At 43.1% G+C, this 26,880-nt stretch overlaps 1 protein-coding gene across 4 annotated transcripts in view; it reads right to left on the reverse strand.

Annotated features, from left to right (window-relative positions):
• Positions 1-10,713: 10,713 nt before the first annotated feature.
• ablim3 (actin binding LIM protein family, member 3) overlaps positions 10,714-26,880 on the reverse strand; it is a 44,401-nt gene continuing 28,234 nt past the window's right edge. For 2 of the 4 annotated variants that reach the window (XM_030104544.1, XM_030104536.1), the window contains exons 7-23: positions 24,709-24,796; positions 24,556-24,614; positions 24,374-24,445; positions 22,247-22,408; positions 20,879-20,908; positions 20,641-20,767; positions 19,625-19,720; positions 19,229-19,279; positions 14,657-14,773; positions 14,373-14,443; positions 14,032-14,200; positions 12,940-12,969; positions 12,545-12,600; positions 12,378-12,444; positions 12,265-12,275; positions 12,062-12,142; positions 10,714-11,925 (exon numbers count right to left, since the gene is read on the reverse strand). In XM_030104544.1, coding sequence (XP_029960404.1) covers positions 11,812-11,925; positions 12,062-12,142; positions 12,265-12,275; positions 12,378-12,444; positions 12,545-12,600; positions 12,940-12,969; positions 14,032-14,200; positions 14,373-14,443; positions 14,657-14,773; positions 19,229-19,279; positions 19,625-19,720; positions 20,641-20,767; positions 20,879-20,908; positions 22,247-22,408; positions 24,374-24,445; positions 24,556-24,614; positions 24,709-24,796 — 1,401 coding nt within the window. In that variant the 3' untranslated portion in view covers positions 10,714-11,811. Of the gene's footprint in view, positions 11,926-12,061; positions 12,143-12,264; positions 12,276-12,377; positions 12,445-12,544; positions 12,601-12,939; positions 12,970-14,031; positions 14,201-14,372; positions 14,444-14,656; positions 14,792-19,228; positions 19,280-19,624; positions 19,721-20,640; positions 20,768-20,878; positions 20,909-22,246; positions 22,409-24,373; positions 24,446-24,555; positions 24,615-24,708; positions 24,797-26,880 lie in introns of all 4 variants that reach the window. The other 2 variants (XM_030104560.1, XM_030104552.1) reach the window with 2 other exon arrangements.

Consider the following 26,880-nt stretch of genomic DNA (forward strand, 5'->3'; position numbering starts at 1 on the left):
TTGTCTATTCAACAGTTGTGATCATCCGGATAAGTTAACTCCCAAAACCTATCTGAGTGATTTTAATCTCACGCCGCACACCGCCAACAAAACCCGCATCCTGTCCTACATGAAGTTAACGATCTGGCCAGCGGTATGGGATTGGCCCCCGAATGCCCCGCGCAGAGGTGGACTTCCTCGCTCCGCCGGTGGCGTCACGTATCACCTCCGGCCTTCTGTTTCCTCCTCCTGTCAGCTGACCCGCTCTGCAGCGTCTCCGCTGACCCCCATTCTCCCCGCGCGGCCCAGATCCAGCGCCAGATAGGATTGAACGGGTCTGATTCTATAGTTGTATTTCAAAAGAGAGGACACTCGTGAATACGCCATTATTACGGACCCGCATTTAGCAACAGCAGGTTGAGCCCCTGAGACAGAGAGAATTCCTTTCCCATGGCTTTGACTTGTCCATTTATCACCTGGGTGGACATTTTGAAGAAGAATACGTTGAGAGTGTGAATCCCGGCCGTGGGCCGCGGAGCTGCGATGGAGCAGCAGGTGAGGGGAGCATGTGGAAACGCTTATTTGCTCTGGTGGTTTCGAGGAGTTGTAAACATATACAAATTAAGGGAAAAGGGGAAGAACATGTCCACCCCACTGTTTTTATTGCACTTGGGAAGATGCTTCAGGTGATCATAAAACCCAGCGAGGATCTTACCCTCCATGATACTTAAATCTGTACACAAAATACAGAAAAACACCCTGCAAACTGTCCAAAGACATAAACGTACTGAATTGCTATGTGCATTCATATTATACACAGAAAGTATTTGCAAATTTTCTCTCATTGTAGCAGATTGCAAATCTAGAATGAGGTTTAAATTAAATTCAGGACATTTCTGTAAATATTTGTGTGCATCATTTTAATGGGGTGATGTCGGTCTCCTGCAGTCGGTGTCTCCAACACACAGCCACACTCCTTCTAATTAGGACACTCTAATGAGCTCGTCCCAGAGAGAGAACGCTCCTCAAAGTCATTAGGCCTCGCCGAGACGTCTCTATAGCAACGGCGTGGGAGAATTACGGGCTGGGGTTCGGGCACGCTCACCTGTTTCAGCATTAACGGGCTTGTGAAGGACAGCTGTGAAGCGCTGGGGCTTTTGAAGTTCAGACGCCTCTGTGTGCTCAGAGAGCTGAGCGAGGGCTTCAAGAGATATCCTGAGATAACAGGAGCCGTTATCTGACAGGGGCGAGGCCACTGCTACAGGTCAGGCAGGAGGAAGGCACGGCGGCTCGGTTTTCACATGATGGGCAGTTTTTGCACTGTTGAGGTAAGTTTAAGACAGGGATAACACCGAATGCCAGCAGCCATAAACGTGCCTGACCTGACAGATGTGTGTCTCTGAAATGGTTTCATCATGTCTGTAATGATAGAAGAAAAAGCAGAAAGACAGTGGTTCCCAACCTTGGGTCTGGGACCCCTGGACGGGGATATCAGAGACTAGAAAGGAGGCTCAGCTTGGTCTGCTTTGAGGTCGTCACAATCAGAGAGAAAACCATGAATAGGCACTTTCTAGAATCTGGAGCACAAATGAAAAGACTGCTCATTGTTTTAACGCTGAAGGATCCTGTTTCTGTTTGTTTGAAGAGGGGGTGTGTCCCAAAACACTTGGCATCACTGTAAAGGAAATTAGAGATCGCAAAGGGGGTCTCCGGCTTTTCCTCATGGTGGGACTGCGGGGCCAAATGGCTGGAAACCACTGCAATTAGAGGTCATGAAAGAAATCTAGCATGCTAAAATGTTGTGGTTTTGAGTGTGTGTGTTTATATGTGCATTTGAGTGTGTTTCTTTGCTGTGATAAAGCAATACTTTCTCATCTTAAAGACACATTCAGCTTTATAATCCTGTTTTCTTCGCCTCCCTGTTAAATCCAGCCTACTGTTTTTGGTTACCACAGAAATTAACATCAACCATAACCAGACGAGATAAAATCCAACATAACTTTAAACTGGGAATATTTTGGGGAACTGTTACTTTTCAGAATTTTTGTCAGGTAATCTTACTCATAATTACATTTAGAGCCACCAGTGACATGTGCAAGATGTAACCTGCCTGAGTTGCAAAAAGAAAACTATCCTGAAAAAGATTAATGCCTGAATGACAATTCAGATCATGCAAGCCACTTTTAAAGTTGTAAGCCCCTAATTAGAATATTAAAGAATCTTTCAGCCTTTCATTCTGTGTTCAATAAGTTGATTCTTTTAACTAAAAGTAAGTCAGTGTGAAATGTCAACAAACACTTCATAGCTTTTGAGGAAAAGTAGCAATTACTTTTACTTGTATTTGACTACCGTTTTAGTAAATTACAGTAGTTATACTCCACTGCCTTGCTCCTTCCACCTCTGACTCTCAGTACTGAACTGATCAAAGCCGGGGGGGTTTCCCTGGGTTTCCCCCTTTGTGTTGTGGTATGGTCTGCATTTCCTTGCAAAGATTTAGAACCCCCACAAAAAAAGAAACAGGAAAACGACACAGACATGGGTAAAGGTGTAGCAGCACTGACCAGGTGGGAACAGCTGCAGCTTGTGTCTCACAATACGGATCATGGTCAAAGGTCAAAGGCCCAGAGCTGTCCAAGATGCAGAGCAGGCTGTCTGCAGAAACCCTCCTTCCCCCTGCTCTCATTTTTCATCTCTTCCTCTCATGTGTTCGGGCCCGGGATGGCACAGAGGGCTTGACTCAGCCGGCTGCCAGACAAAGGCCCTTCAGTGCAGTCAGTATTATTCAGATCCCATATCTGCCCTGAGTCCTATGAGATCACCGCAAAGCTATGTCTCCCTCACAGAAAAGTATTCACACACTGAGAAAGATGCTGTTTTGCAAGTGGAAGTGCTGCGTGGTGATGCTGCGCAGACACACACACAACAGACACGGCCGGCGAACACACACTCACAGAATCGGGGTCACACATGCACGGAGCTGGAAAAAGAGGCTGCTTTGTCTCCGTCTGAAATTTTACATGTTAATAAGATTTCAACTGAAGCGCGGTTTTCAGCTCCTCGCCAGAAAACTCAGAGATGCTCTGTCGCTCGTTTCTGTCGTCTGAATCCAATGTCAGAGATATGGAAGCAGTGCATGAGCAACACACTCATGCTGTATAGATTGAGAGCTGTTAAATCTGCATGGATATGAGTGTCAATAATACACGTATAATACAACAGAGTGAGTCTTCAAACATCACAATATGTGCTTGCAGTCAAGAAGTGAAAATAAACATTCGTTAAAATGGACACATGACTGAAAAATACACCTGGCTTGTGGATCAAATGTTTTATCTAAACATGAATAAAGTTCAACAAGGAGCTTGAAAGCAGTGAGCTGTAGAGTTAAGGAAGCCTAAACATCATCGGTTTGGTATGAGGCTATTCAGAATTGCTGAGTGTGCAAAAAAAGTTGCAAAGAGAAATAAATCAGTCATGTCGAAACCAAGCATTACTCCAGTCCAAGCCCTGGGCCAGTCGGTGACAGAACAGTTATCTTGTCAGATAGGTGCCTTTTCACTATTTTCTTTAAATTGGTTTAAAAAAATCTGTTTAACAGCATCTGCTCCAGCTGTTAAAGCTGGAGGCACAGATCTGGTGGTATTCATGGACATATTCAGAGTTGCTGTGTCAGGTCATGCCCGTCATCTCAAGAATGAGGAACGACAACACAACAGTTTTTTCAGTCATATTCACTTATTTTTAGTTGATGATATGAGCCAGAAAGCCAGTCATAGCCTTGTTCTGGTGCAGATGATCCACTGGAATGGATTTCTAAGTGTGGGGTGTGTCTCTACTGGGGGTGCAAGAGAGGCCAAAGGAGCAGAAAGAGAACTGTGCAGGTCAAGAGGATGTCTTTTCACAGCAACACATTTCCCTTTAAAGTTCTTTTTTTCTTTTTTTTTTGACAGTTTGCATTTAACTGATCCAGTTTCTGAGCGGTGGTCTGTCCGAGCGAGGTGTGGTGCCTGTGGGGCTGCTGGGGGTCAACATTCAGCCAGCTCCACAAGACTTGTGCTGTTGAGAATCATTGATTCAAAAAAAATACTACAAGTTGTAAAACAGCATTCAGTCAGAGTTGGGGGGCTCTGTGGTGGAGGCTCACACCCCCAACTCTTTAAACATCCCTAAAACTCACTTATCCAGTGGATTACTTTTCAAGGCAATAAACTGAGTCACAAGTTTCATGTTGTTTTGTATCTGCAATGTTCAGCCTGTATTATACTGTATAGCATGTCTAATATTTTGATTTAAATAGCAGGGAGGGAAGTTCGTGTTAGAATTACAAATACAACATGGACACATGAAGGAACTTAGTCGTGACTGCAAAAACAACAACAGCAAAAAAAAAATCTAGTGTTTTTCCAGCAGTCTTACAGGGTTTTCAGAAGAAAAGTGGATTTAACGTAGAACACGCGTCAGAAGTAAGATACTTTGCTCTTTAAGCGGCTGTGGAAGGTGGAACGAGTGACCACGAAACATACTAATCTAATAAGACCAGAGTTAGAGCCAAACACCTCCCACAAGCCTCCAGGGTCATATCAGTCAAGGTAAAACCTAAAACCACACAATTATTATTATTTTCCACATTGCCATTTTACTCAAGGAGCACAAATGCAAACATATTAACTTATTCCTATTTATTTTCAGGAATGAATCTACTGACTCTTGCAGATATTATGTTGTTCCTGAACTCAGTTTTCAAGGAATTCTGTTCAGTTTCACAGAAGTGTTCACCCGTCACATGTTATCTCTGCCATCTGTGCATTTTACCGTCTGAACTGTGCACATGGATTTACCCTTCAGGCCTAAAACCTTAAAGTTTACTGCTTGCATTATCACGATTCGTGCTAAATTATGACTTCTGTCAAGGGACACACAAAATACTGCACTGGTTAGGTAAGTTCTATCCTGCAAAGTCGTTACAATAAACTTTAAAAAAACCCCAGTGAGAACCAGTAATACCTGTGAGCCTGCACAGCGCACAACACCACATGTCTGAGTGTCACATGCAGCCCACAGTCCCCCACTGCAGCGTTGTGATGTGCATCTCCATGGCAACCCTATATAAACAGCTGTGCAGAGAATGACCACCTCTTACACATAATGCACATGTGCACAAACCTCAGTCGTATGAATCACATTCAACCCCCTTTCTCACTACGGTTAAAGAGGGGAATTCCACTTCTTATAGGGGTGGCCTGCAATCATCCATGATTTACAGCTCAGGCATGATAGTTCATACAGATATATCATACTGAATGTGTTATGCTGCGGTTCATATCGGCACATATCTGTATGTGTTCAATGCTTTTTACGATTACATTTATCTGATTATGTTTGATAAAGCAAATAAAGCATCGTCCTCTTGAACAATGTTTGTATAAAGAGTTTTTCTTTGTATGTTTGACCTCATTGTTTCGGATGATCATTTCGGTCACTGTAATGTGAAAATACACATGGACTTAGTGCAGAACGACAGACTGAAGTTCTGGAGACAATATCGGAAATTCCTAGAGCACATGACCATAAAATGCAGCATCTTCTTGTCTTCTGACCTAAACACATTGAAAAACGCATGCAGCTGACTTGTGCACACATGTTATTTTCAATGTATTATGCGAGCTCACAGCAGATCATTGTTTTGTTCAGACAATAGCCACAATTCATCACCTCTGCTGAGCTAAACCAGTGAAAATCCCACTGCAGCAATCCACTTCTGTGGGGACGGCCTCTCCCGTCTCACACCCACCCGATGCTTCCCCTCTCCATGTGCACGCCGAAGCCGGTATGGAAAGTAAACTTTTATTAGATTGCCGCTCCATCTGGCTTGGATCGTGCCCATTAAGAGGCTCCAACGATTCAAGCTACAGCCTGCCTGCTGTCAGTCTCGGCAGGTTTTAGATCTGAACTCATGTTAGGCCACGTAGCAGTCGAAAAAGAAAACAAAACAAAACCTGAGTGAGAGGAATCAGGTATGGAGGCAATGCATCAGCAGAGACAACAATCAACTTGTGCAATGTGAGAACATTTGCGAATAAGAAACTGGCAATGAGCAACAACCCACCTCATCCAGCTCGAGGGGGATTTTACATATCTTTCATTATCTCGTAATGTTATTTAATTTGGCACATTGTCAGCGTTCGCATCAGCTCCAGACGTCTGCTGCTTTCAGAGAAGTAAAACCAAAACTGGGATAAAGACGCAGTACACGGACTGTCAGCCAACTCACAGGCGACGTTGGCAGCTCGCTGATGATTAAAGTGAGTCAATTAGTAGCAAAAGAACCCACAAAAAAAGAGTTTAAAGAAAAAAATTACTGGCAAACCAAGTTAGTGAGTCGGTAACTAGCAATTTTAAAAGAATTCATGAACTCTCGGCACCACAACGTATTGAAGTCTCTCATCTTGTTGGTTTTTGAAATTGTTATAAAATCCTTGGTGATTCGTCAACATTGCGTTCACTGCATATTTTACCTGCTCACATCAAAAACAGAAGCACAATAGATGAGGCTATTTTTCATTGTAACCAGGACTGAAATGACTGAATGAGCGGTATGTAGGGTCAGGTATTGCAAGATGCTCCCTGTAGAAAACTCCAAAAGAAAGACCAAACACTGACTGTACAGAAGGTCTTCTGGCAACTGTCATGACCACCACAGCTTCTCCATACATTCAGGGATTCATTCTCATTCTGACACAGAGAATTAGACATCCAGCCAAACACTCATCTCTTCTGAGGACAGGCCTGCATGATATGTTTCTTGGGAGGAGTCACATTACATATTATGTCTTTTTCATTCTGTTCTGTTTCGCTAAATTTTGAATGTTTGTGAAAAGTTATGGGCAAACGTTACTCTTCAGTCCATTCTGTTTCTACTTACTTTACTCATGAAGGCAGGGGAAAGGTCACCTCAGGGCTACGGCAGACACACGCCATCACGCACACAAAGGTGCACAATGATGATTCGTTCAGAATCAAACATACGTTTCTTCATGTTACAGAACAATGGCAGCGCACATCAGGGGAACCCAGAACATGCAAACGCCATGCATAAAAGTCAATGAACTGGATCTGAACACAGACAGTGCAGGTCACACATCAAACATTCACATCCAGTGAGCTTCTTTTCCCACACAAGCCACTGTTTAAACAACACAGACTACCGGACAGCGATCCACTGGCCTCTGTGAGTCACTATTCAAAGCAAACATTACATGATTGGTTAATTAGTTATTTCAGCCTGATGGGGTTAAGGACATTAGGCAGCCGCCAATCAACTAACTTCAAGACCTTTTATTAAACCGACTGCTAATCCCAAGGTATCCCCCTGTGTTTACCCAAACACAGTCCAGTCAGTCACTCTTTGTTCTGAGAGAGAAGGACAAAGAGAGGACTGACTGACAGATGAGGATTCCTCCCAACCTGGACAAGGCAGCAGGCTTCGTTCTCATGCTATTTTGTATTCAATTAAACATGCTAATCCTGATACTGAGCTGGGTATCATCACCACCATCATTTGTTTACCTGCAGCAACTCTTTGCAAATGCACCTGAGTCAAACCAAACACACCTAAAATGACTATAAACTGCAGCGTCTCTGGTTATTCATTGTTCCGCTTGAGTGCAGGGAGGGAGGCATGCATAGTTGTTTAAAGTTGCACTCCATGCGGGGGGCCAATGCACCACTCCCTGAAAAAACACAGACATGGAAACTATTTGTAGCTATTTCGACACAAAAGCACGACATATCTGCGGGGGTCTCTATGAAGAAATCCCTGCTGTTGGGATCCAATATCAAACAATGATGAGCAGGACAGCCCAGTCTGTAAATATCTAATCTCCACAGCACGATATTTGACTTGACTCGGGATGAGTGGGCTTTACTTTCTAGAACAACAATCACACTCTGGGTCCAGGCTGGGGTTTCCAGGCTCTGTAAGCAGCGGAGGCAGACAAAAGCAACAGTATTTATGTTCTTAGAGTCCACTGCCATTGTGTCATCCTTTTATGTGAAACATGAGGGGCGAAGAGGATGTCCAAAGCACATATGGCTGTGGGTGTCTCCTACTGATTTCTGGTGCATTTACAAAAAAAAAAAAAAAGAGCAAGATGACAAGTGCATGAAAGCTCAGCTCGGTCATGTGCAGCAGAAATCCGTTGATACAGTTAATAAAGGACAGTTATTGAGATCCTGCAGTGAAAGGTGTGAGATGAAAAAAAAAGAAACTTAGTTAAAAAAAAAGAACAGTTCATATTCATAGATCAAACAAACCACTATCTACTCATAAGACTGATGAAGAACAGATGAAATCAAGCTGTTGATCAGTTTTTGCTGCTGAATGTTGGGATAAACAAAAGGAGCCTGGACTTACATTTGCCGGTTGTGCTCATTGTGCCGTCCATGTGAGAGCTGGAGTTTATTGGAGGCCCATGAGTGAATGAGTGAGTGAGTGAGTGAGGGAGTGAGGGAGCATGTGAAGGAGCTCCTGGATAACACACACACTGGATGTAGTACAGATACACAGGCTGGGAGCTTCAGACAGGCTGCAGCTCTGCTGGGTCCTAGAGTCAGCCTCTTCAGCAGCACCAGCAGACCCAGAGCCTCAGGTTGAGCAACCTGCCAGAGTTTCAAAATATGAATTATAATTGTTATACACTGAATATTTGAACCTGGATGAGCCCAGGCTTAAACTCATGTCCTTCTCACTGTGGTGTGACAGAGCTAATCACTACATTAAGTGTTTTTTTAAGCTAATTTATCATTCAAAGCCAGCTCAAAGAATCTGAGGAAACAAGCATTTTAAGGTATGTGTCATCTGCGCAATGCATCAAAAACACATTTTACATGCAGACAAGCTCTGATTTCACTTTGAGCCAAAACAGCACTGAGTGTTTTCAGTATAAGTATCACCTTGTATCATAAGATAGTAAACTAGAAGCTGTGAAATAGGCCATGATGTTGAATGAAAAATGTGATAAATGCAACAGTTGGAGGCAATAAATACCGTAAGATGTGACATTTTCTTTCAGATTCACATCTTTCACTGACTAATTAAAGGAGAAGTTTGGTTTAAACAGCTTTCACGTTGTTTATAGACTGAAGTAAAACAATATACTCACCCAGAAGGCTTTTCTGATCGAACAGTGCTTCGGGAGAAATTTAGATCCAAAATCGAGTAGCGAACATCCGTATACAGCTAGCAGATGGGGCATCGGTAACGCCGCTCCTAAAACGGCTTTAATCGCCCTAAAACCAATTAGTTTCACCAATATTTCATCATGGTCCGCTCACACCACTCCTCCATGACAGATATTCGATCATTTTGAACTAAACTGGAAGAAGAAAGTTGTTGTGTAGCCTCCGGTAACCCCTGAAACAATGAGCCATGCTGCGCATGCGCGGCGCGCTGCAGCCGTAAACACAAGTTCAGGGGTCAGCAAAACCACAACAACATGTATCTTGTAATATGTTCGAATGAAGTCCAGAGGCGTTTGGCACTGTGAGGATGTTTCAGACACATGCGTTGGCATCAGCAGTCAAACACACACAACAACAATGCGGCTTCCATAGCTCCGGCTTAGCTAGACATGGATATCTAGACACGCGTGCACTTTTTACCGAACATATATCTGCATATATGACATATCTGGCGACACCTGGCTGTCGTGGAGGAGTGGCGTTAGCGGACCATGATGAAATATTGGTGAAACTAATGAGTTTTTACACGATTAAAGCCGTTTCAGGAGCGGCGTTACCGATGCCCCATCTGCTAGCTGTATACGGATGTCCGCCGCTCGATGTTGGATCTAAATTTCTCCTGAAGCACTGTTCGGATCAGAAAAGCCTTCTGGGTGAGGATATTGTTTTACTTCATTCTATAAACGACGTGAAAGCTGTTTAAACCGAACTTATCCTTTCATCGAGTACTGTTTCTGAATTTTCAGTCCAAGTCAAACACACATATTTCAATATCAAACAGGAAATTCTGCATTTAATTAATAGCTGTAGCTTGGCCTGAAAAAGGTGGTGCTTCGATGTTTCATATGTATTTGCTAAAGGGCTTTAGCGAAGTTCTCAATAAATAGTTGAGGGAAATAAGCCCAGAAATTATCATGCCACCTTCCTTCCTTAAAGATGAAATGCATTTAGATTTAATAACCACATTCAAGGTCTGCTGTGGTTTTCAGTAAAAGCCGTGTGCAGAGCAAGGTTTCATGGACACTTGTTAAAGGTATCAGGAATCTAATCCAACCTCCTGAGTTGAATCTGGCAAAAGCAACCTTTAGCATTTCTAGTAACCTCCTCCATGCTCAACTTCTCTCCACAACATTCTCCAGTGTGTTTAATTGATCCATCTTTTGAGACGTTGCAGAAGATATTTTCACCATACTTTTGTAAATAACAGTAACACATAATGTATGATTTGCTCATTTTCTATTTAATTAAAAGGAACACACTGCTGCTAAAAATCCTTATGTTTGCATTCATATTGATTCTTAGATTTCATTCAGTTCTGTAAAATGTTTCTTTGCATTTTAAGAGAGTATTTCACCTTTTTATTTAAAAATTAAAAATACTGGTTAAAAATGAGAAGTCATAAGGGATAACATGCAAATTCCAGGCAGCTCAGCAACTGGCTTAGAATCTGTGTGTCCCTGAAAAAGTATGAAATAAAAGGAGACGCTGGTTTTGATTTGAAGTTTATTTTAGTGACAAAATCAAAAATAACCGTATTCAAAGGAAGTAAAGTCTTCAACAACCCTGGATCTTTGTCAATGAGTTAAATACCTTGCAGAACGTTTTCATTTTTAATCTTTTGTGAGTGAATATAATCTCTGTAGCTAAAAAAGTATTGGATTATCATTCTAAAAAGAATATAAATAATAGTGAATGCAAATGCAAGGATGACTAAAACCCTCATCCTCAATATTTAGTCATCTTTCTATTGCAATATGTAGAAAATATGCAATATGCAGAACTGGAGGACAGAATTGTCATTTTCTTTCACCTCTTGAATCGACTGGATTGCACATTCTTTTCGGTTACCGTGCAGCTGCACAGTGAACTGCCTCTATTGGTGACCTCGACCGACCTATCCAGAGTGACACGGGAGCGATATGCTGAATTGAGTAATTGCATTCTCACTTTGGTTTTTAATGTCCACACAAATCAATGCAGGTCACGCATACAATTGCAAAGCAATTTCTTTTTTTTGTTTTGTTTTTTTTTTTGCTATTTCGATCTATATAAACTCGAGGTGACATTGTTCTGTGTGAAAGGGGGAACCGGTAAACACAAAATGAATCTTTAAACCAAAGTGAAGTGATGTTCGAATGTGTGCACTCGTCGCTCTCGCTGCATCACTCACACCACTAAAGTGTCAAAAACCATACACTGTATCTACATTCTACCCATTCAGATTGCTGGTGCTGCACAGTCACAACTTAAGAGAGCATAACAAATAAGGCAAAGCCAAAATTCTCCTCGATGTGTTTCCGTCCTGCAGCTCTGATCACAGACGCTCCCAGTCAAGTCCTCCTCGACCCTTCATGTTCAAGAAAAGCACAGCATGTCTCCACGACAGTCTCTATTGCTTTCACTGCACTCCAGCACACAGCCGTCGGAGCGCCGTGTCTCTGCCGACTTCCCGGAGCATCCCAGAACTTCCCTCGGCTGTGACCAGGATTTGGTTTGTCGTGTGAGGAGATCTAGAGCAGGTTCTCAGGCATGGCAGTGTAACTGAGTAGAAGTCCTCTTGTTGTCCTTCATGGCAGTGATCCACTCGTGTGATTAAAACAGTCGGGCCTGTTTCTTCAGCTCGTTCCTCTTCCACAGGGCCAGCCGGTCGAAATCTTCCACAGTCATGCCGAACACTTGGACAAACTCCTCTGGGGATAGGTGGCGCTATAAAAACAGAGGCAAGCATCAATAATATCTAAGTAAGCCTCATGACTTCTCAAGGACTTTACTCAAATCTGTTCTTAATATTTAATGTTATATTTATCAACAACAATTTGGATCCACTCCACTTATAACTTACTTCCAGTCTGGCTCTGTCTACATCTTTGGGGAGCCTGTTGCGCCCTCTGGTGGTAACAATGAGCGATTCATACGGGTAAATCTGCATAAAAGGACAGTTTACTACATTTCAAACATTAGGTTATAAAACCCAGGGATGATTCAACATATGGATTGATTCACATGGAATGAATTATCTAGATATGGAAACAGTAAAAACATTACCTTGTATTCCGCTGCCAGGAAAGAGGAAGAGAATTAAGTCAGTACAATAGGAAAAACAAGCCTGAAATAATTGCTTTGGGATGATAGCTGGTTTAATTTCACACTGAAATCACCTCGGTTTCCCCAGTTGACCTTGCTGCCGCTGTCGTACTGGTACTGGTAGCAATCTGCACTCTGAGGCTGCAAGTACAGAAAAGACAATGAGATTCGTGAAGAGTTTTTGACACATGATGTAAAAACATCACGATAAATGAGCGCGTCATGGTGGCGGTGGCCTCACCCGCTGGATGCCATTACGGCCGTATCCAGGCAGTGAAGCTGATTTACACACAAAGTCTGAGGAGAAAAAAAAAACAAGTTTGTTACCCAGGTCAATATTTGTGTGGCTTTTCCTTCTGTCTGGCCCTTCTCAATCCTTACATCAATGGCGCATCAGTGCCAGGAGATGGCGCTCAAGACAAACTAAAGGCCTGATAAGAAATCCAGATGTGCACATGATAATGAAGAGCTCAGTTGAGGTCGGGTCATTGACTCCTCTACAAATACATTATTTATCATATAAAAAGATTCAAATGAACAACCTGTTTTAAATGCTGATGTTATAAGACTAAACCACCCCAACTCTTGTATATTAGTCTATAATGTTCACAGCAAATTCTATAAGCGTTAACTCACCGCTGTCGGCACTGTACTGCGATCGGGGGGCTGTGGAAAACAAAAACACAAACATGACACGTTATCTCCTGCAACGTGTTTTTACAGTATTTCTCCAGTCTCGGGGGGGCATTGCTGTGGCTACTTGTCTGGTTAAAGGCTTGACAAATGCACTAAAAAGGAGCAAGTCGTGTGCTCATCAAGGCTCGGCAACACAAAACATCAAAGGGGCAATGAGGCAGAAACAGGCCAGGCAGGACTCGGAGAAGAAAGGGAGGGAAACACACACACATACACACCAGCACACACGCACACACACACACACACACACACACACACACCAGCACACACAGACTCGCTGCACGCATCACCATCTAATCGCGCAACACAGCTTGTGCGGTTCCAAGCCTTTGTTGCCTCTCAACCACAGCCAGCCGAGTCCCGTTCACTCCCGCTCCCTCCCATTTGAGGAACGGCTTTAATGAGCGATCTTACTGCTCATAAATAAAACAGGATATGGGACACCAGCTGCGAGAGCGGCAGAGTCGCACAGACATCCACACAGAGACGGACGGAGAGATGGAGGCTTAATGAAGTAGATAGTTTTTAAGGAGAGCGAAAAGCGCGCGCGACGATAAGCGCGCGAGGTGAAGGGGGAGATCACGGGAGATGAGGAGGCGAGGCGGTGTCAGCGTGTCAGGAGCAAAACTAACAGTCCCAGAGCGGGGCGTGATCAGCGGAGCCTGGTCCTTACAAGCAGGGGGAAAAACAAAAAAAAAAAAAAAAAGACTCTGGCATTTCTGCACACCTGGTTGAGCACTGTTTTCACACTAGTTTGAAACATTTAGAGTCTGGTGATCAGACATGGGGACAACTATGGCAGGCCGCATCTGCTGCCGCTGTGGCTGCCGGCCGACCACAGCTCCAGCAGCTGCTCTTCCTCACTCATCATCTTTCCATCTCAATAACGCAGCCAGCCCGAAGCAGCCGTGACCTCCTGCGACCCTCACCTCCCGCCCCCAACGGCAGCAGCAAATATTGCGGCTCATAAAAAGGAAGACGGCGCGGGGGCCTTCACCGACGGGCAGACGACGGGGGAGGGCGGAGCCTTACAGCCGTTGATGGTGTTGTTGTACGCCGTGGTGCCGTGGCCCGTGGTGTTCAGCGTCTCCTTGCTCCCGCTCCGAGAATTCCTCGCACTGCCCCAGGGGTCGTTGTCATAGGAACCCGATCTGGCTTTCATCTCCTCCTTTAGGATCATCCTCCCGATGCCACTCCCAATCTGGAAGGCGAGAGCGCGAGGGAAGAAGATTCAGTTCTACACCCAGCAAATACAGCAACAAGGGGACAATTTAGGCGCCACGTCATGAAGAAGTGCATCATTTGCTAGTGTTTTTTAAGGGGGTTCAATCTGATGTCTAAGAAAGGGAAATGGAGAATAATGAAGCTCTTACTCTTTGAAGACTCTGACTCCAGCCCTCTTCATCTCCTCCAGTGGAGAAGCGTCTTCTCGGCATGCGATAGGCTGAGAGAGTAAAGAGATAAAAGAGATCCCCTCGTATAAATATAGAGCGCAGCGTGGAGCAGGGCAACCGGAGTGAGCCGGTGAATAAATATGACAACACTGTTACAAAATGAACTGCACTTCTGTGTTTGCTTCAGAAAAAAACAAAACAAAACAAAACAAAATAAAGCGGGCAGCTGGGTGTATGAGAAGTGCGATGGCCGTGTTTCCTACCCCTGGGGGAGCTGGTGTAGGGGTAGTAGTCCGACTCCGACTGGCTGTACGGTTCGGGAGAGTAGGTGGACAGTCTGGAGGAGCGGAGGATGTCCTCGCTGGTCCTGCTTTTGGTAGCTGCTTCCACGTGATTGTCTGTGAAGGAATGCAGAAAGTTAAGAAAGATAAAGAAAAGCGAAGGTGCCAACCGACAGATAACCCCTCAACACGCTCACCTCAGTTTAAAAAGCAATGACCTTGATTTTTTTTTTTTTTTCTTTACAGAGTGACTCATAAATATCTCTCTGGCTTCCAATCAGTACTGAATGCAGCAGCTCTGCTCCTCGCTGGCTTTATCACAAGCCTGCAGTCTGAGTGATTTTTCTTATCATATTTGAAGCGGACTGTTCGACATTTCAGCTATCTTGATCCCTTTCGAGCCCAGGCTCCAATCCTCAGGTGGGTCAGCTGTCCTTGCTCGGGTGTCGTGACTAAAACCTGAAGGTAACTGTGCAGAATTACTGCTTTTGTTATGAATATTCCTTTTTTTTTTTTTTAGAAAGTTAAATATTTTAAATGGCAATCTTTTTGTTTTATTTTTTTGTATTGTAAAAGTACTTCATAATCTTTATTAATAAGATAGTTATTATTAAACTACCATGTTTTCTGAAACAGGTTTATCTAACATTTCTTAAGAAAGCAACATCTTGTCTTTTTTATTTTATTCATTCTCAGAAGTGTATCAACCAACAAGCCGTTGTTTTGGTTCTGAGAGCAAAAGAATAAAAAGACATACAGAGAAGACAGTCATAAAGTAGAAATTGTGAAAAGAAAAAAGTTAAAGCTGTCAAATCAACAGTGAAAGGCATTAAAGTGCAAAAAAAACAAGAACAAAAAAACAAACAAAACATTGCAGCAGATTAATTCAATTATTCCAATCTGGATGTATGCAACACACGTTATTCAAATAATAATTAACAGAAAAACACCACAACGATCACAATTATTTTCACTGGAAAATATAGAATTTTGGCCAAAGAAATGAGAAAATATCTCGAGAAAAGGATCTAATCATAGGGAAATGTATGTATATGTATAAAAGTAGAATATCTCAAGGCAACAGACTTTGAGAAATTCACTTAAATCTACTGCATGGAATATTTCAGCAGCACTGTAACACCACTTTTATCAAATAAAGAAACAAGTGCAAGAAATATGAGAAAACAGATTAAACTGAATTTAAAACTAAGTCAGCTCATCTTTACGGGAGCAAAGTAAGTGCTGTCTGAGGATTTGATCAACTCTGACAACAACCGGGTCACACATGGCGGCAAACACTGACCCGATCGGTTCATTCCAACAAAAGAGCTGCTGAATCCTCAGAAGTTCGTGCTGATTCTGACAGAAAAATGTGTCCAAATACACATTATATCAGAGTTTGTTGCCGACGGGGACCAAAGTGTTATGGCTCATAGGTGTAGATTTCATGTCAAGACTAATTGCTGCTTCAGGACTTTATGAAGAGACCCACATTGTTAAATACAAGATAGACATAAAGGCACAGAGTACATTAATGCTACAAATTCAGAGGGGGAGATCGATGCTCCAGCCAGCAGCAGGAAAATAACCTGCAGTAAAGTGAGTCCAGTTACTGCTCAGCCTGAGACACACCTCATCTCATCTCATGAGTGGCGAGGCGGCATTATCGATGCCACTCAGCACTGAAGCACGGTCAGAGGAAGTCGATGGGGGTGACATGCAGTGTAATGTCGCATAGATCGCCCTCCACTCTGTTAGCCATTAGCCATGCCGGCACCGATCCGCGATCCATTGAATTCCTTTATACATGAAGCATGACAGTCAATAGAAGACGTGCTCATCTTTGGGACGTTCACTTTCAACCCGGCTAAACAGCGAACGCACAAACTCACAGAGCGGAAACACATTTAAACGAGTTTGAATGTGCATCACTGACGAGGGACGACAAATGCGAGGAGACAAACAGACACAAACACAGATGTGAGCGAAACAGTGAGAGTAGGGAAATACTTACAGTGGTAAGGTCACCGTAAAGTGGAGCAGGAGGTGGAGGGAAGTGAATAAAGTGATTGGATGCAGTAAAAAAGAGGTGGAAAGAAGGGAAACATTACTGGAGAGTCCCAGAGGGAGATATGAGAATGTGACTGCTTTGCTACCAATACGGCTCGGTGAGAAACGGGGGGTTTTGACACAAGGTTTTCCTCCATATAGGTAGCAACTTCATAACCAATTAGTACATAACCAGCCACTGGTGCTCAAAGCTGACTTCCCATCATTAATTGCTTTGGATTCTGTGCTAAAATGAGAGAGGGGAAGATAATCAATAGCTTTTATGGTAGATAAAGTACAAGAAGGCTCAGTGATTGAGTTGAATTATAGCAACACGTCTTTAACACTCTGTAGTAACTGAGCTTTGTAACCACATGTGTAAAAATACTGTGTCTTCTGAAAGAACCCATGGCCAGCGATGTACTAATTTAACTGCTGACGAACACCGAAAGGGCGAAAGTGTCCATAAACACATCACCACACTGTTCACTGACGTTTCCACACATACAGTACAGAGGGGCATGCAGGGCACAAACAAAGATAAAGCTGTCCTCTTGTGTCTTGTGACTCTCAGCTGGAAAGCCTTCGGAAGAGCACTGTGACGCGTTTAAGCTCAAGCGCACTATCCAGGCGCCTGAAGTGCTTTTCAGTCGAATGACTCGTGGCAAGGAAAAGAAAAAAGACGCAAAAATAGTATAACGTGTTAACCGTGTCACCATGTTATTTAACAACATAAATATACACAGATGAAAGTAACACTTTCTTCCTCGCACATCCATCTCTTCTCAACTCCAGTTGTGGTAACATTTCCTTAAAGGAGCACTACGTCATTTCTAAGCCCTGCCTTTGTTGCACATCAGGCGGTGGTGCTGAGACACTTTAGCATCAGTCTTTTCTTCTCCTAGCTCTTCAAGGTTTAGTTCACTGGATCTTTTGCTTGGGTTGTTAGTTACTGTAGTGTAGATGTGGGCCAGTGGGATGTTTACCGCACAGCTCACCCCAAAATATGTAAAAACCACCAGCTTGGTCACTGTTGACTCTTTAAGTAACCCAATGCACCATCTGGTGGTGAAAACTCAAAGTGCCGGACTAAATGGGCTGGGGCGAGTTGAGAAAACCTCCCATTTTGGTTTTCAGACGACAGTATATCAAAAAAACTGTCTTTTAGATGAGTGTTTTGTCTGATTCTGGTTATTATTCAAAGTTATAGTGATTCACATGAACTAAACCATTAACCATTTGTATCTGGGCTGTGCTGGATTATTTTGATTTTGTCAGGAGTCGTGTTTATTTTTGCGTTCATGTTTCATATGGCACTCCCAAGTAATTGTCCTCATTTTACTGGTTAGTCTGACTCCCTTCTTATATCCTTCATTGTGCTCAGCCTCACCCTTGGGTTTGATCAGTTTGTGCTAGTCCTCTTTCTCAGTGTGTGTTATATGTGTCTTCTCCAGTCTTGAGAGTGGCCTGTTTGTCTCTCACGCTATTTACTCCAGCCTTTTACTTAGTAATTACCTTGTTCCACTTTGTCTTGATCTCATTTTAACCTTCACTTGTTACTGATTCCATCATGGATTATCTGTTCTCGCTCCGTTGGGCTGACTCCCAGTGTGCTGAACCCTGCTTTCCTTTTTTCTAGACAAAATGTGTAATTCTACTTCGAGTTTTTATTAGTGGTGCGTTTGGGTCCCGTTTCTCAAAATGTCAGGTTTTATGGCTGCAGAATGGTCAATAAATGTGCAACGACTGCGTCGTTCTAGGCCTTTTCCAAAATAAATTGAACTTTCAATAACTGGCAGTTCTTCAATGTAACAGCTACTGAGAAGCTCATGCTAGAAATGTGTCGTGTGCTGATGAATCACGGGCAAACATAAAGCCATGTTAAATCCTGTCAGTGGCTACAGGATCGGGGCAAGAAAGGGTTAAATTATGTAGTGGCCACTCAATGAGGCTGAGAAATGAAATAAAGGTGCACAGCTACAATATAAATTCCTGTTATGATACAGGGTTCCACTGTGCTTTGTTCCACCGTCCTGTTCTATTTTGGTGAATTGTGAGTCCTCAGAGTCCCATGCACTCAACACTTGTCATGCCTGAGCAACCTTCACTTTATTCATGGCCTGTTTCAGTCCTATTTGCCAACAGGAACCTGTCGGGAGCTGCATGTCGAAGCAGGCATATGCTAATGCTCGTGGCATGCACACTGAAACGCAGCTTTAATCCAGTCAGCTACTCGCGCTAATGCAGTGAACGGGATGCACCCCCTTCCCACGCGGCAAAATCTTTTCCCGTCTATATTTTTAAGAGGTTCTTTAATTTTTTTTTTTTTTTGGCTTGTGAAGGCTTCAAAACCAGCTAGAACATCAATAACAATCAATGCTAAATTATGAGAGGTTGCGGAACGTCAATAGGTCGGTCGAAACATCTAAATCAAGTACCAAACACGGCGTGACTACACTGTGACAGGAGGACAGGCAGGCTAAGGCGAGGCTAACTGCACTGTACCCGTTCTCCTATAGATGGGAGGCTTCCTGTAGATGTTGGGGTCCCCTGTGGCTGAGGAGAGAAAGAGGAGATGAAGAAGTGAAACATGGAGAAGTGAAGGAAGAGAGGACACGAATGGAGGGGGTGACGGGATGCGGGGAAGAATAGGAGGAGGGATGCTCATAAGGGAAAGTAAAATAGGTGAAAATGCAGTGTGGGGTGGACCGAAAATGCCAGAGCACTTGGGTGTTGTATATAAAATACAACTTTGTCACATTTTCACACACACTTTGATTCCCACGAGCTTAATTGACCTTTATGAAAGCTTTAAGTGGATAATGGTGGGTGAAATCTTCTCTCAGAAGGAAAGAAAAGCTGCATATGTGAAGAGTGCGATGAGGAGATGAGGAGTCCTACCTGGTACATGAAAATGTTTAGGGGGCTGGTTTGTGGTGGGTGTGCTTGACCGCCCTTCTTGGCCGTAATATGGAGAGCTCCTGCCACTTTCAGAGCCTGCAGCCAGCCACAGCCAATCACAGCAAAGGAAAACATAAGCGTGACCCAGACCTCAACACATGCAGATGAAGCAGCTCATTGTAAAAGAAACCTCAACGTGGCATCGAGTAACTTTTCCACATGTGCAATGACAAACAGGACAGACCTGTCAACACCGCAGCAGGCTTTTAAGACAGTAATTACAATGTCACTGCACATGTGTAAGAGTTATGTGAAATGACAGCCGAAGGAGGAGCTGCAGTAAGTGGGACGGCCAAACAAATGTTTTGGCTGACATTGTACTCCAGCAAACATTGTGTACTGCAGCAAACAATTCCTGCGATCCAGTTTCTTGTTTAATTTGTTACTGGTTGTATGCTGTGGATTGTTTGTTCCATTCATAAAAAAGATTGATAAGCTGTTTTTAGATATGCTACCACAAAAATCTGGATAAAGGTGCCACAATGACCGTAAAACTCTTTATCAAGCAAGTTACCAAAAGTCCATCAGGCACTGTGGTGCAGGCTGATGCTGATGCTGCCTGCAGTCATGAGTCTTTCATGTTTCTGTGCTGAAAAACCAAGTTAACTCAGGATTAATGTAAAGATATAAGAATAAATAAGTGAACAGCTTCTCTTCAATGAAGAGAACAATAGAACCCTTTGAGTTCCACGATGCAGGAAATATGGAAACAATTCCGTAATTGAGGCACGATAGTGGTATCTACTCTTTCACAGGAAGCTACAGCAACTAATGGCAATGGTAACAGTCGGCTTGGTCTGTAATTCGTATTAATTTCCCAAATGTCATCAATTCTGGACATTATTTCCAAAAGTATTTTTGTTGGAGGAATGTATTACTTCACCACGCTTTTGCTTTCAGTCTTTGTTAAACAGTGGATTCGTGAGCAGCCAGGTGAGATGAATCACGTCACTCACCGGGGTAGACGTAGTGCTGCGGAGAGCGAGGCATGATGGGTGACATGCCTTGGCGACTGAACGTCGGCGAGTCAATGTAACCTGGGCTGGAGCACCGTCTCTGCTTCGTATCCAGGCTGTCATAGTCCTGCAAAGACAAAGACAAAAATAAAAAGATCTGCGTGAAAGAAGAAGAGGAAGCAGCAAGACAGACGAATATGTAGAAGAGCGACTTGACCTGTCAGGTAAAAATCCTTACCTGAGAATATGGAGAGAGTGTCCCAAGCGACTGTAGGATCAGTGGAGACAGAAAAGTCAACATTTAGACTACAGGAGTAACAATGGCTTATATATCAGGTCTTATAGTGTGTATATCGAAATGTGTCATGCACCATCTTGTGGTCCAAAGTGGTATTACAAGGCTTGTTCAGGAGTCTGTCTAATTAAGACATACCTGCAGCTATATATTGTGCAGGTGTCAAACTATATATTGATCATTAAGCCCTAAAGTCTCAGTAAGTGGAATTTCGAGGCCCATATGGAAAGACAAGAAAAGACAAGACGGGTTCTCTTAAATGTCTTAGAAAAGTTCATCATTATCACTGTCAAGTCCATCGAAGTTCCCCAAATGACTGCTTCATATGCTGGTGTCTTATCAGTTTACTATGTGAAAACATATAAGTCTTGTTATCTCTTGGTTCTTCTTCCTGATGTGTTTATATTGAGCTTTGAACAGAAGCCGGCTGGCTATTTCTCTGTTTTCAGCCTTTAGGCAAAACTAATCTAATCTTCTGTTGGCTCCGTCTTCGTGCTGAAACCACCGATATGCAAGTGGTACAATTCTTCACATCTGAATCTTGGCATGACAGTCACATTTTTAAAATGCTTGAGAACTCCTGTAAGTAAGGCATATCTGGAATGAGACATTTACCAGACATCCATGTGGACTGGCAGTAAACAGTTCAGGATAATCAATTTCACAGTTTAAAAGATCTCGACAGACATGAACAGTTGATTAGGCAGCATCCTTCCAATGACAGGCGTAAAATAATCGCAAAAATACTCAGCAATATGTACTTGAGTAAAATTTTAGAAATCCATATTTGTTATTCAAATTGTTCTTTTTTGGTCATTTTTGAAACAATAAAAAAAGCTTCAAAGTACAATAGAGATGCACAATATCTTCCCAATTTCTTATTGTGGTGTCGAAAAGCACAATATATGCATTGCAGAAACCTGATTGAACCATGATAAATTATGCTCGACTGCACTGTGCAATTATGCTTTGCAAAGTCCAGATTACAATTTTATTTAGAAATGGACAAAAAGTACAAAATATTTCAATTAATTCACAAAAAATATGCAATAAACAGCATAGAGACTCAATGCCCAGAGACATAAACATCATCAGCATACAGTAAGTGTTTATGATGATGTTACCAGAATGCCAAACAACATTATTCAGGTTTTACATTCTGCAACTAATATTGTGCATCCCCATTAAACACATGACAAAAACGTCACGACAGACGTTAAATGAACATAGCTGCCTCGTGTTCCTGTTGATAAAACAAGACTTGTGATGAGAAGAGTGCTCCGTTTGGCCTGGAGTGTGTGGCAGCAGTACCTCCCCATAGCTGTAAGTGTCTAGCCTGTCATCAGACGTGTATCTGAGGTACGGCTGGTATGAGGAGCATATGAGGTCTGGCTGTTGGACCTCATATATGGCCTTGACCTTTGGCAGGGCAGCTAGGTCCTTATAATCTAGGATCTCATTCTCCACTCTGGCCTGGAGAGAGGACACACATACACGCACCAAAGACAGATACAACAGCAGCAAGACGTCAACCACACACACACACACACACACACACACATACACACACACACCACGCACAGGTGACAGAAGTTGGATGGAAAGTTGACCAGCGACTGAGAGCAGATCATGCAGCAGTGAGATGACTGGCGAGCTGATGAGGCGAACACAGGTGCAGATGCACACATGCACGCTAAGTTGCTGACCTTCAGGAGTTCAGCGCATGTGGGTTGGCGAGCAGGGTAAGGAAAGACAGCGAGGGAGGGAAGGAGAAGGGAGAGCAGGAGTGGAGACGGCATGGACGATAAGCGTGCTTACACTGCATTTCTCCCTCATCCATCACCTTAAATAGAAAGGTCATTGATTATGAGAGGGGAGCGGGGCAGGGCAGGGCTGAGCAGTGACTGGTGGCTCCTGTGTGCATGCAGACAACCCCTGACATGCTAATGCAGCTGTCATACAGCAACACTCAGCACACTGTGGAGCAGCAAGGCTTCCTATGACATGGAACTGGTCCAACTCCGCAGTATACAGTCTTTACGAATGTGGGACCCTCCCTCTCTCTCTCTGTTTCTCTCTCTCTCTCTCCTTATGCAACCACAGGTCACGCCATTAGGAACACTTGTATAATCTGGTGTAATCCTATAGCTAGAGATTCTACCATTAAAACTACATCTGAACAAAGGTAATAATGTTGACTTTAGCTTAAGAACATTGGAAAAGTTTTCAATTCTTGGGAGGTTCATTTATGAGGTTGTGATTCATAGTGGCGTGGCATTTCATCGAGTTGCATTACTGATTATTTGGACATTAATTTTCCATACAGAAGAACATATAGTTCAGTTTAAGCTTTTCTAAGAGCGTCAAGACTAAGACTTTGTGAAGGAAATATTGAAAGTAAATGTGTCCCAAAAATTTTAATGGATAAATACAGAGAAAATGGGGGCAGGACACTCACTAGAGGTAGAGTGTATCACTTGACTCAGTGTATCAAAGCTAGCAATACCAATCAAATGTAGATACACTAAGTTTGAAATGCTGAGCCCAATGAAAAAAATGCATCATGGGTTGCAGTTGGACTCTAGTGCAAAGTCTGGACACATTTCATACAAGAGTATTTAACTGTAAAGAGAGCGAGCAAGAGAGAAAGAGAGATGTTGACTTTCTTCTTTCTTACTTACAAGTAAACATCAATTCCTCCATCAAGCAGCACTTACTCTGAAAAACAGGTATTCTTAAACACTAATGTAGGTTTGCCAGTTGCAAGATGTAGCATATGAAGGATTTCTTGCTCAATGAAAAAAGAAAATAAATTTAAATTCCACTAATTTCCTGTTTTGAGTCATTGTGGAGAATATTTCCTTTACTTATTTGAGCTCTCATGCCACAAAAAGGTCCGATTTGTGACATCCTTAAATTAAACTGAATCTCTCGTTGAGGTGAGTATTCAAACTCGAATTCTTAGATTCAAACTGTGAGGCTGTCAAGCAAACACACGCTGGAACATTTTCTCCACCATAACTCACAGATACTGAGATTCTCAGGCTGGGAATTGAATCCTAATTGTCAATATCATGTGTAATTTGTTTCATTTGTCAGCATTCCCTGGTTGAAAGAGGAGCAGATGTTTCATTTATACACTTATTAGAACAAAACAAGCCAACCACATTCTTGGGATGTATTGCATTTTTCACAATATATCTTCATAGCAGTGATCAACGGATGAAAACCAAATGCATATCCGTGCTGCAGCAGCGGGGACAGCAAAGCTTCACACACACAGCGGTGAACAGGCCAAGGGAGTGAGCAGCTGCTGCTATTTCAGCTATGTCAGTAATACTTGTGTTTCTGGTCTTGCAAATGTGCTCTTAGGGGGAAGCTCGGGTGCAGGAGCATCCAAAAGTGTCCAAAAAGCCGAAACTTCCATTTGTTACTCACACAAATAACTCTACTGGGAGAGCCGATGGAGGAGCCAGGTGGAGAGATGGAGGCCTCTGACAGGCGTCTGTGCTGTGATGGACAGTCAGACACAGGAAAGCAAACAGACGCAAGACGCACAGTGAGAAAACGGCATTTAAAAAAATTCAATTAAAATATTTCCGTGCCGAACTCCAGCTCACCCTGAGTCGCCGCTCCGCCCTCGCCGCCTGCTTGCATAATGGGTGCCACACCTCACAACCTGATGAGCACAAAGAAAGAGGAAAGACAGCATAGTTGCGGCTGCTCCTGCGTGCCGTGCATTCATCCACAGCCTCAACACGGCAGAGCTTCACCTGTCAGGTACATCTCCTCCCCCTCTTTGAACATCATGTTGCAGCGAGCGCACCGAGCACAGGTCGGGTGGTAGTGCTTCCCCCCCGCCTGAAAAACCACAATGAACATGAAAGGGTGTCATAACTCACAAATTAAGGGCTAATCAACAAACAGAACACCGACTGCGGACAGGTCTTCAGACAGTGTATCACTTTACAACCAATGGCCTCATAAGGTATTGAGACATTATGGGATATCCTATGGCTGTAGGTCAGTACCATGGTGTGTGTGTGTGTGTGTGTGTGTGTGTGTGTGTGTGTGTGTGTGTGTGTGTGTGTGTGTGTGTGTGTGTGTGTGTGAGCATGGTCATGCTCACATCATGGTCATGAAGGACACACAGTCTGAGCATCCCGAGGGAACACATCCAAACACACGGCACAGATGAAATGAACACAGAAAATGATGCAGTTCGTCGTCCTGATGGGTTTTTTTTTACATGAGTTTCTGCGGAGCTGATGGCTGAAAGGTGCGGCCGCTGTCCCGTCACCTCTGCCTTCCCTGACACGCCATTAGAGAATTTCTATTTATAGGAGCACCTCTGACGAGGAGACCTGAACTGTGTCAGCCGAACACACCCACTGTGCATGTTCCACTGTATGCATTGGGGTATTCTCTAATTTTATGCTGCTCTTTAAAGACACATGCTTTTTTTTTATTATTTTTTTTTATGTGATCTGGAGGAAATCAGTAGCTCCGACGACTGAGCTCTCTGGGAGAGCTGCCGATGCGCTGCATGACTCCTACTTGTAGCCGAGCTGCATCTTTAACCAATACCAATACTCCCCAGCTGCTCAGGTTACTGTGAAACGAAAGCCAGGACAGGATGCAGCGTTTCCGGCTCCTGCCCTCCGAGCAGCAGAGCGCTTACCGTCTGTGCTCGTCTGGTGTCAGTTCAGCAACCGTTGTTACCATTTCCATTCAGGCCCCTTCTCTCTCAGGCGGCATTAACAGGCTGCTAAATTTATTGCTGAACGGAGACGTGGAGGGAAACTTGAGAAAGGAAGGTTTTATGATCCTCTGTCTTCCACTTCCCCGCTTTATTTCTCCCTTCCTCCATTTCCTCTAAAGCTACTCATTAAACTAACAACCTCTGGCTCTGGAAAGTTGGATGGAAGAGCAGCTCTGAGGAGGAAACCTAATTATTAACACAAACTCTGGAACAGAAACATTAGCGTAGGTGCTGGAATTAAACTACTTTTGAAACATTTGTGTTTTAAATGACTTATTGGCCTCTGTGCGAGGGCCAAGACGAAGCTGCAAAGTGTTCTTGACCTTAAAGAGCCGTATCCCTCTGACTCAGGACTAAATCTTCCGGAGCTTTAAATCAGGAGAGTGACAGCAGTGGTTCTGTCCAGACCCAAGCCTTTTGCTTTTTTCTATTTAAATGTCACCACTTGGACACATCGCACAGATCACAATATCAATCTCCTTTATGCAGTCAGCACCCAGCTCTGTTTCTTTTTTTGACTCGACTCTCCGTACACATATCAAGAACATTCAGATCGGGCATTCGAACAGCTTTTTCTCATTCAATCCAGATCGAGCCGAGGTCAGGTTTTCATCCTGGACTGACCTCATTGCTGCATTGGCAATTAATTCTAAAATCAACACAACTTTGTTTTTTTTTCTTATCATTTTCCAAACATGTCAGCCAGCAATCTGCAAACAGTCATTCATCAATCCTGATCAGATATTTAAACACATAATTCTGCTGGTGTGAACCAAACTCCAGTCAACACAAAATAATACACTGCAAAAACTGCAACAAATGTAAATCTTACCAAGGTCAGTAGTCTTGTTTTCAGTCACAATGTCTCATCCCGCTTGATTTAAGATAAATTTATGATAGAGAGACTTATTTCTTGATTGAAATTGTTAACAGATGATTTCAATAGTTTTAAGAGTCATTTTCTTTAATTTAGAGTTTATATGTTGTATTTGGGGTACCCTTTTTTGCATTGTAATAATAATAATAATGATAAAACTAATAAGGCCACTGGCAGATTACTCGCTCAGTGTTGGAAAGTTCAAAACATCTCACCAGCCTCAGTTTTGAACAGGACTCAGTCAATCAATCGACTGGACATACATATTCCAAAATATTTGATCCTGTAAGACTGATTGTGGGGCTA

The sequence above is a fragment of the Salarias fasciatus genome, chromosome 2 (genome assembly GCF_902148845.1).
Source record: "Salarias fasciatus chromosome 2, fSalaFa1.1, whole genome shotgun sequence".
Lineage (NCBI taxonomy): Eukaryota > Metazoa > Chordata > Actinopteri > Blenniiformes > Blenniidae > Salarias > Salarias fasciatus.